The sequence below is a fragment of the Cynoglossus semilaevis genome, chromosome 17, assembly GCF_000523025.1.
Source record: "Cynoglossus semilaevis isolate Cse_v1.0 chromosome 17, Cse_v1.0, whole genome shotgun sequence".
Classification (NCBI taxonomy): Eukaryota; Metazoa; Chordata; class Actinopteri; order Pleuronectiformes; family Cynoglossidae; genus Cynoglossus; species Cynoglossus semilaevis.
This window is the reverse complement of record NC_024323.1, coordinates 12254658-12265128: the sequence shown is the minus strand read 5'-3', so window position 1 is coordinate 12265128 and position 10471 is coordinate 12254658. Positions and strand designations below refer to the sequence as shown.

Below are 10471 nucleotides of genomic sequence, written 5' to 3'. Positions count from 1 at the left end.
GCCTCAACCCCCCCTTCACCCCCAGTTGCAGCACATGGCAGGTGGAGCTAGTGGAGGTGGGGGCTTAATGAGCTCTCCCCAACATCAGCAGCAGATGCTTTCTCAAATGCAGCAGCAGCAGCAGCATAGTGGCCCAGGGACCAATGCTCAGCAACTTCAGCAGCACCACAACAATGTGTCTCCGTATGCCAACAGACCTCCAGGTTCCTCGCCAATCCATCAGTCCCAGGGAAAACCAGTTCTTGGCCCTGCAACACCGCCACAGCCACAGCCTGGTGATCGTGTAATGCCTGGTAACATTGGGGGACAGCAACCCCCTAATCAACCGCAGGGCCAAGCTCCCATCCCACAACAACAACAACAACAACAGAGTCAGGCTAGACCTCCGCCGGCAGCAGTAGAAATTGCCATGAAAATCCAACAGGTGGCTGATGCTCAGAGAAAGATGGCTCTGCAGAGACAAGCTGCCCACCAGGAATTGCCCCTCCATATCCTCACCATCAACCAGGTCAAGGTCAGCAGATGGGCATGGGACACCCAGGGCCAGTCGGGATGGTCGGACCGCAGGGCATGACACCGCAGGCTGCAGCAGCAGCGGCTGCTGCTCGAGCCCACATGGATCAACAACAGGGTGGCCCTCAAGGAATGATGGTTAATGCTGGGGGTCCCATGCAGCAACCACCTCAGCAGGGGGGGCTGCCCCAAGGCCAGCTTCCCCCTCAGGTCCAGCTTCAACAGCAGAGAATGGGTGCCCCTATTCAAAACCCACAGCAACAACAACAGCCGCAGCAGCAGCAGCAGTGGGCTGGACAGGGGATGCCACCACAGCAGAGACAAGCTATGATGAACCAAATGGGCCATACAGCCATGATGGCAGCGCAGCAGCAACAACAACAGCAAATTCAACAACAACAGCAAATTCAACAACAACACCAAATTCAACAGCAACAGCAAATTCAACAACAACAGCAACAGCAACTTCAACAGCAACAGCAAATTCAACAGCAACAACAAATTCAACAGCAACAGCATCATCCACAAGCTCAAGGCCATGCTGCCTTGTTGAACATGGCACAACAACAACAGCAACAAGGGGCAGGTATGCCAGGGGGCGCTGTCCCTGGACCCACTGGTATCCCAGGGGCCGGTGCTGCTGGAAACATCCCCCAGGCGGCGCTCCAGGATCTGTTACGGACTCTACGGTCACCAAGCTCCCCCCACCAGCAGCAGCAGGTTCTTAACATCCTGCGGTCTAATCCGCAGCTCATGGCTGCCTTCATAAAGCAAAGGGCCTCAAAATACAAGGGCGTGCAAGGAGCCCCTGGTGGTCCCGGTGCTGTACCAGGACCTCCTGGCCCAGGTGGAGGGCCCATTGGTAATGTTATGGCAGGGGGAGGCCCACCAGTCACCATAAATCCTGCAGGGCCTGGTCAGCCAGGTATGCATATGGGTGGTCAGGGAGGGACGAACGTTAACATGTCCACAATGGCCCAATTACAGCAAGTTCAGCAGCAGCAGCTTCAGCAACAGCAGCAACTCCAACAGCAACAGCAGCTACAGCAGCAGCAACAACAGCAGCAGCAGCAGCAGAGACCAATGCTTGGTGGTTTACAGCAGCAACAGCCACAGCAGCAGCAGGGGGCAGGAAGGGGGATGCCAGGTCAGGGGCCACAGATGGCCAATCTTAATCCTAACCAGTTAAGAGAGATATTCATGAGGAGGCATCTGCAGCAGCAGCAACAACAACAACAACAACAACAACAGCAACAACAGCAGCAGCAGCAACAACAGATGGGAGTGAATCATGGTCAGTTCCAGCAACCACAGCCGCCACAAGGGCAGGGCTACATGGGGCAGCCTGGGATGCAGCCCCCTGCAGTGGGGCAGGGCCCACCTGGGGGCCCATCGTTAGGTCCCCAGCAACCTGGTGGTCCACCAGGCCAGCAGGGGCAGGGTTACCCAGGACCTGTGTCCCAACAGCAGGCCACAGCTGCCCTGCAGCATAGGCTCCAACACCAGCACCACCTCCAGATGCAGCAGCAGCAGAACGCCATGGCTGGCCTGCCAGGGGGTGATCCAGGGCCACTGGGTCCTCAACAGCCCCCCCAGGGGCCACAGACCACTCAGGGTGGCCCCCCACCTACGTCCTCTCAGGCCCTGCTTCAACAGGCCATCCAACAGAGGCTGCTTCAGCAGCAGCAGCTCGGTCCTGGTGGGTCACCGGCCCAACACAGCAATCCCATGAGCCCTCAGCCTCCGCAGCAGTTGTCCCAGTCGCCGCACCTGCAGGGCCAGGGGCTGCCCACATCGCTAGCCAACCAGGTGCGATCGCCACAGCCCTCTCCGAGACCCCAGTCGCAGCCGCCAAACTCCAGCCCGTCCCCACGCATGCAGCCTCAGCCCTCTCCGCATCACATTTCTCCTCAGATGCAGACGGGTTCTCCACACCCTGGTCACTTGAACCAGCACCTCCAAGGTGGTCTTGGGGTCCCTCCTCAACAGCCGCCAGGGCCAAACAGCCAACAGCAGCAAAACTCTATGGACCAGTTTGGCTTGGACCAGAGCGGTATGTTATCTCAGCTGAGTGGCATGGCCGGTCTACATGGGCCGGGTGGAAACGGTCAGGACCCACTGGGCCAGAATCTGAATCACAACCCTTTAGACATCATGTAGGATTTCTACTAATGTGTCAGAGCTAAAAGGCTCAGTGGTTCTCCGCACAAACTGCACTCACCCAGGACAGTGTTATTGTTGTTACTTAGCTTTTCATTTTTTTACTGTTATTAAATGTTATTTAAAATGTTTTCAATAAAGATGCATTGAACTGAACTTCCTATGGGAGATGAACAATAAATCAAGCAGTCGTTAAATAAAGTAGAGTAAATGAATTGTAAGTTATTGCTGTTAATATATTTTTTTGCCAACGGTGGACAAAGGGGCGGGGCGGGGTTTTCTCCTGCGGCCTTCTCTCCTCCACACCTAACATAACAGAAGAAAGGTGATATTTTTGGGGGGGTAGGATTGGGGAGGGGCTCATTAGAAGTTCTTGCCTTTTTAAAAAACTGTTTTTAATGTTTTAAATGTGGTTCAGATTTAGGAGGAAGTGAATTCATGCAAAGACCTTTTCTAGGTTTTGTTTTCCAGATCATTCAGCCTGTTGTTTCTGTTATAGCAGAATGATGTGGATGATTATTATTCTTATTTTTTACTGAGAATCCAAACCTGATGCATATCCTTTTTTTAATGTTTGGGTTTGATTTATTTATTGTTTTTCTGTTTGATTTTTTTTTTTTTTGTTTATTTTTTGAGGGGGTTGGGGTGGGACAAGGATGTCATTTTCCCTAAGACTGCTTAAATTCATATAGAAATATATTTTTATTATTGACCTTGGACGGGGAGGTGGGGGTTAGTGTTTATTTCATTTCACTGTAGATGTCTTTAGTTGGGTCTGTCCAGGTGTGGGGGAAAATGAAATGTCAGTGTTTAACTGCGGTGGTTGAAGGTCTGCTGTGACGTTGACATGTACAACAGACATATTGTGACGTCTCGCCGACCAGCGTCTGTGTGGGACACCAGTCGTGCTGGACGACTCGCGAACATGCAATTCCTCTCCCTCGAATGTGTGTGTACTCCTTCCTTTTAAAGACACTTCATTTGGAGCAGAGGAGTCTTGGGGAGGGGGGTGCTAACCTGTGTGCCTGTAACTTTCTGTACCCGAGTTGGGACGTGGATGAGAGTGGGTGGGGCGGGCTCTCCGTTTAGTGTTTTTAGGATTCTGCTGTTTGGAGTAAACAGATGATTTTTGATCCAAATGAACTGTGTTGCACAGAAATGAGGAGTAAGGAGACCCGAGGAGTCCGTCGTCTCCTCCTCCAGCCTCCTCATCCCCTTTGCTGCTTCCTTTGGACTTTAAAATCTCCCCCTCCTCCTTTAGAGAACATTGATCCCCTTTCTTCTCAACTCCGACTTTATGAATTTTGGGATTTTAATTTAATATTTTTTACTGTACAAAGAAACACAAACTGTGGACTCAAATACTGTTTTTATAATAAAATGAAAATTACCAATAGTGACACATTTACATGTGGCCTTTTGTTTGAAATATGATGCTGCTACAAAATTTTAATCTGAAAATATTTAAAATATAAATATTAAACGTTATAATTTTACGTTAAACAAAGAGACCTAACAGTTTGAGAGCATAAAATTAAAAATATATACTGTATTGTGTATTTAAGATCACATGGACGAGTGTGATTCATAGAATATAGTAAAATAAAATAGGTAAAATGTTTAGAAATGCCGAAACTTCTGAAATACTTAAAAGAATTTTTAAAAACTTATTTTAATATAATTGTGATGCTAAGTCTATTAAAACCCGACTAACCCTTTTGTTATTTCAGAAATAATGTTTCAGATACGATATGTATATTTTCATATTTTCCGTTTACTGTACTTTCAGTGAAATCAAAAACGTAATTTAAAGCCAAGTAAAACATTCCAGACCAATCGTTCACTAAAGCCAAGTAAAACATTCCAGACCAACTCGGCGTTAAAATGATCAGAAATTAAGTTTATTAAATTTGTGGAAATGTAAAATGTTTGATGACGAAACACAACCGGAAACAGATCGTTTTCTTTGCAACGACGGCCTCGTTTACTTCGGACCTACCTGAAACGACTACCCCCTCTGGTGGTAACGTACGGCAGTTCCATGTTTCATTTCATGGCAGTCTCCAATGTTAAGTAGAATTTTCTGCTATTGTTTTGTTTAAATGTATGTCCTAAGTCACTGTTTTTGACGTGACTTAGGAACGTATTGAAATATCCTCACGTATCGTTCACTAAAACACAGACGTGATCAAGTGAACTAACGAAAACGTTCCTTTTAGCTTTCAGGGTGAGTACTGGATCATCACGTCACCGGGTCTGTGGTCTTGGTGCATCACGAAGAAGGAGTCTGACCACGGCATCAACAAACTGGTGAGTAAATACGTTAATTATATAAATACAGTGGACAAAATATTGCTAATAGAATGCGAATTTCCAGACGATCAATGCACAAAGAAGGAAAAACGTGACGTTACACAGCGACAAACCAAAACCCCGCTCAAACTTTTTTGGAAACGTTTTAAAGACCTTGTTTGGATAAACGTTAACTAAACGAGTTTTTTATTTTTATTTAAACACATTTAACAAAGGCGATTAAGTTGTTCAAACTACAGACAGGATTTCCGTTTTTTATTTTGCCCGATAAATGTAGCGTTAACAAAATGGTTTATTGTAATTTAATTAGCTAAATTTGCTAAATGTTGCTTACAAATACTTTACCGGTGAAGAAAGCTTGCTATGAGACATGTAAACCACAGGAGGGCGATGTTGGCCATAAAATATTTCAAAAAGAGTTTGACCTACAGTGAAATTCCGAGCATGTTTGTGCTGACTGGTATTTTTTTCTTAGATTTTCTCCTCTTTACTGAGATAATCTGGTATTAACTGAAAAAAATCACGTCATTTCTTTTAGTACACGTTTATTGGAAATACAATTAAAATAAAAAAGTAGTGACGAAAGGTTAGACAGAGAGTCTCTGTTACATATTCACACACTTCAGGTGACGTAGGTCTAGCGTACACGTTACATGCAATAAATAACATCTCACTACAGTCTGACTGTAACATACATTTTTCTTCATTTTCAACATTATTACCTTACACAGCGTTGACAGTGTAAATTGACTTGATTTCATTTCTTACAACTTTTGAAATCCCACAAAGTCTAGTTTGATGAAAGCGAACTAAAGCGGTGATACAAAAATAGACCCAGGAAGCATTTATAAAGTAAAAGCACAGAGTACATTGATCACAGCCCACGACTTCTTGGGTGCCTTCATCCATCTTTTAAAAATGCAGAACTTCACCTAAGCAGGAAGCAACGGTTCTATAACTTTGGGTTTTTGTTTTTCTTCTTTAATGACGGAAATAAACCTCAAAGAGACAACAGGACAGTGCTTTGTGTGTGGGGTACAGACTGACAAGAGCATGCGGCTAACTCGGTGCTAACACTGGAAAAGGAGGAGTAGTGTCTTTTACAAAACCATCATTGGTACGAAAGAGGAGCAACTGAGAACAGGCTCCGGTTACAGATCTGAGCGTGAGACTGGGGTCTGCCTGGAAAGCACTGAGGATAAGTGTTAAGTAAGATACAGTAGCTGTGTGGAAGTGGTTTGAATCGGACATTGGAATTGTACCTCGAACATGTCTCCAAACCCAAGATTGAAACCTGACTGATCATTGTATTGCAACTAATTATTTTAACAAATCCATTTGAAAGTCAGGTGACCTGTCAGTCTTTAAAATGAGCCCCAGAGACAAAATTCCCTCTAATTTTTTTTCTTTGTTTTTCAAAGGCAGTAATGTCTTTATGGAACTCAGTAGGAAATGAACGGAGCTTCATAAAGGTGGAATTATTCACATACAGGTATTTACAGGTAGAAAAGGAGTGGCCAGTGTGTGCTCAGGCGCTCTTTGATTTCTCCTTCCTTCAGTAGCCTTTGAAGAAGCCTTCGGCCACCGTCGCCTCCTTGAATGTAACCGTCAGGGAGTTGATAGTCACGTGCGTCATGATCACCTTCCCAGGACGCTCTGGTGAAGCTGGAGGAGACCCATCACCTGGCAGCATAGTGAGTGCGCTCTGATTGTCGTCTTTCGCCTCCTTCTCCTCCTCCTCCTTCACCTCAGTGGAGGAGCAGACAGCAGTGTTGGAGGGAGTCTCACCTGTGGTCTGACTTCTCTCCTCAACGCCCATTATTACTGTCGTTGTGTCACTTGTGTCTAATCTGAGACCATCAGAGTGGGACTTTATGTCCGCCTCACCTTCGTCCACTTCTGACTCCTCTCTCACCGGATCTGCTGGTATGACCACGGGCGTCACGGAGTCGTCCTTTGATTGGTCGAACACAAATATTTGGTCCCGTCTTGTTTCACACGTTCCTCCGTCTGACCCGTCAGTCCACGTGTCTGAACCCACCAGTGTCAGGCTGGCGTCCACCTTGTCCTCCACCTCCATCTCTGAGTCCTGTCGCTCCAGCTGGGGCGGGGAGCTGCACTCCGATTGGCCTGAAAGAGAGAACAAGAACGGGTTTGATCATTCAATTTAATTCTAAAGCCCATCAAGGATTGAGCTTGTGGTTGGAGAATTGCCCTGGGGCAAATCCTGGAGGATTGGGGTGTGTGGAGCAAGCATCAAATCATGTCCAGCACCTGGGTTATAAATCCACTTCCACATACTCACAGAACATGTGTTTTTTTTTAACTTGTTTTCTGTGTTAAGAAAATAAAATAAAAGGCCCGTTGACATACACCGTAAATAGTCACATGACAACTCTAAGCCAATCACAATAGCAATCTTCTAGAAGCATCTGGACTGAAATTCTGGGATATTATTATCATCAGTACAATCATAACAGTTTCATTGTAACTCGTTCATTTCAATGTAAAGAGTCAGTTTGTTCTTGACCTTTGACCTGTCGACTTTTAAAAGAACAAACAAAACAAATTGATTGAGAATCTCACCGTAAACACTGTCTTCTCGTCTCTCCTCGGTGGCGCTCTCCAACTCCTGCTTCTCCTCCTCACTGTTGCTGCTCCAGTCCTCCTCCGTGGGCTCCTCCTCCACCTTCTTTCTCAGTGCGCCGACCCGTCTGTTGGACTGCCCCTCCAGGACCCTTTTGGGCACCGGCCTCCTCTGCCTGCTCCTGATGGTGCGTCCATCCACGTCCGTGCTCATGGAGCGGGTGAGGGAGAGACGAAGCCGGGGCGGGGGCTTCTCTGGGACCTTGTTGGTGCTGCGCAGGTCCATGGGAAAGATGTTCTGAGGAAGAACAAAAGGTAAGAACACATTCTTTTTTTTAAAATCAGCAACAAATGTTAGTAGTAACACACTTTCATTGACTGTCTGGCATCAAAACGTGGCTGCTCACTTTCAAACATGGGGGTGGAAACAAACCTTGGCTTCCAGAGAAGCCCTGGAGAAGTGTTAATAACTCTAAGGTGCAACAATTTTTGCAGACATTTTTATCAAGTCAGTATGAGAAGTTGGTACTTTTAGCATCTTTGTCTGCAGAGAGTAGAGTCTGTAGAGTCTATACGTGAATATCATCCTCACAACAGCACCACATAGTGGTGATAAAAGGTACTTTTAAGTGGTTGTTTACAAATATATTGAGCTAATCTGTTACTCATTATTAGGTTTTGTAAGATTTGTAAAAAAAAAACAACTAAGTCCATACAACTGAGGTTATAGCACCCCCTGCAGGAGATGGTGGGTACTTATGTTTACAAACAATACTTTTGACAAAGGTTGGATATTTGTCCTCTAAGTGTACAACATCGTGCTTCGTTTAAGTGCAGTTTCTTAGTGTATTTACCCGCAGCACGAGCCTCCTGGGTCTGAGACCTTTCTTGCGATAGGCCAGAGCTCGGATCTTCTCTTGACTAGAGAAGAAGGAAGGAAGTTAAAATAATGAAACAAAGTCGATTATAAAATACGTCAAATAAAAATCTAAATAATGTAAAAGGCTTTTTAAAAATTACTTTTCTTCATATGCTAGCACCAGACGCGGGTCCAAAATATTGTCCTCAGGCTCCCAGGTACTGTACCTGGTGACACAGAAAAAAACCCCCAAAAACTTATTTTGTACTATCTTCAAACTCAACAAAAATATAATCTGAAATTTTGCAATTAACTTTTTGTAATTAAAAAAGTATGTTTTGTTTGTTAAACATCTGCAGGAAACTGATATTAATTGTAATATATCATTGTTTTTTAAATATAAAAAAATAATCTACTATCCATCTGTAGTAATAATGTGGTCGTGAGTGGAACACAACCTTGAACATCAACAAATACTCCACAGTGCTGCTGCTGCTGCTGCTGAGCACACAGGATTTCTTTTTATAAATAAATAGAGGGAATGAGGTCACTCAGTGATGAGCAGCCGTGGCCTACTCACTTTTGGGGCCATCCCTGCCATTTCAGTAGATACTCCACATTACCCTGAGGAGACAGACAGAGGCAGAGGGAGGATCAGAGCACGTTCACACAAAAAGCTGCACATGCATTTGTTCGGAGTGTGATCCCGGAGCAGAAAGAACGCGTTAGTGGACGAGAGAGAAACGGGATGACTGTCACTTTAATGTGTGGATGGGAAGGATGGAGGGGGGAGAGAGAGAGAGAGAGAGAGAGAGGGGGAGTTAGAGAGGGAGGGTCATGGACTTTTTTTCTGCCTTTCAAACCTTGTTTTTCTCCCGCATGACGTCAATGACAGCGGGATTGGGTGGCCTCCGAACAGCAGCTCTGTCTCCGAGCACCGCGCTGACGTGACCGCACATGGCTACACGCGCCGGTCTCCACTACGCGCTGGTTCTTTCTAGAACGCGGCTCCAGTAAAGGTGGGGCCAAATAGGGAACGCGTAAACACACAGTGTTGCGCAACGTCCGAGTCTCCAAACACGCGTCAGGCACAGAGAGAGACAAACAAGTGCGCGTAATCCTGCCGACGTTCGCGTGGCAGAAGAAAAAAAAACTGCTCCGTGTTGCGTGGATTTTTAACATTTATCTCACAGAATTGCAAACTTTTCAAAAGGGCTGTGTATAAAAAAAAAAGGAAAGTGATGTCACACACACACACACACTCAGTTTTATTGTGCAGTACGGGACACGCTGTGCGCACATGCTCCCCGTTTTTGCGGGACATCGTCACGCAGCAATGCGTGACAATATTACGCAGCACTTTTCGTTACAGTCGCCGCTCATCGTACGCACGGCGAGGGGAACAAGCGGAATAGCGAAGTGCGCAGCTCCCATCCAGCGGTACCCACGAACACACACACACACACCCCCTCCTACACTTTACTACAACTGCGTGGGCTCCTCCACACACACACACACACGGCACCAGCAGAAACGCAGGAGAACGCAGGTAAACACGGCGGCCGCACGTGTGACGCAGGCGTTATTTTACGTTAGATTTTGGTAACGTAAAGTAGAGGGGACGATAAACTACGTCACACAGGTTGTGCTGTGAGTGAGTGAGTGAGCGCGCAGTGAAGCTGCTGCTGCTGCTGCTGCTCCGTAGGAAAATAAGTTATGTAAGTTGAGTCAAGTGTCACACACTCTCACCTTCCTCACTCTCTTCTTCGTTATTGACTCCACGGCGAACACTTGGTCTCCTATGGAGGACAGCTCCATGGCTCCAGCGCTGCTCCGCTGTTTGTGTTTGTGTTGGTGCGCTGTTGTCAAGATCGCAAGTGCACAAATTAATTTGAGAGTAAATTTAAATAAAAAAAATTAAAAAAATGAGAAGGGGAAACGGAATCAAAGTGTCAGCTCCTTCCTCCAGAGAGAGGCTGCGCTGCTGAGCCAAACTCCTGGCGCTGCAGCTCCTGCTGCTCCTGCTCCAGCTGCTGCTTC

The 10471-nt window shown here is 46.2% G+C and overlaps 2 protein-coding genes and 1 long non-coding RNA gene across 5 annotated transcripts in view; 2 read left to right on the top strand and 1 right to left on the bottom strand.

Moving 5' to 3' along the window:
* ep300b (EP300 lysine acetyltransferase b) overlaps positions 1-4073 on the top strand; it is a 24158-nt gene extending 20085 nt beyond the window's left edge. Inside the window, 2 exon segments of the mRNA XM_025064278.1 lie at positions 84-470; positions 473-4073. Of these exon segments, the coding sequence (XP_024920046.1) occupies positions 84-470; positions 473-2673 (2588 nt within the window). The 3' untranslated portion in view covers positions 2674-4073.
* Positions 4074-5514: 1441 nt separating this feature from the next.
* Positions 5515-10471, bottom strand: part of cbx7a (chromobox homolog 7a) — a 7659-nt gene continuing 2702 nt past the window's right edge. Inside the window, exons 1-6 of one of the 2 annotated variants that reach the window (XM_008330257.3) lie at positions 10181-10465; positions 9012-9055; positions 8593-8658; positions 8427-8493; positions 7573-7870; positions 5515-7116 (exon numbers count right to left, since the gene is read on the bottom strand). In XM_008330257.3, coding sequence (XP_008328479.1) covers positions 6542-7116; positions 7573-7870; positions 8427-8493; positions 8593-8658; positions 9012-9055; positions 10181-10249 — 1119 coding nt within the window. In that variant the 5' untranslated portion in view covers positions 10250-10465 and the 3' untranslated portion in view covers positions 5515-6541. Of the gene's footprint in view, positions 7117-7572; positions 7871-8426; positions 8494-8592; positions 8659-9011; positions 9056-10180; positions 10466-10471 lie in introns of those variants that run through there. The other variant, XM_008330258.3, reaches the window with a different exon arrangement.
* LOC107989850 (uncharacterized) overlaps positions 7750-10471 on the top strand; it is a 15103-nt gene continuing 12381 nt past the window's right edge. Inside the window, exon 1 of one of the 2 annotated variants that reach the window (XR_001761362.2) lies at positions 7750-7887. This is a non-coding gene — a long non-coding RNA (uncharacterized LOC107989850). The remainder of the gene's footprint in view (positions 7888-10471) is intronic. The other variant, XR_001761361.2, reaches the window with a different exon arrangement.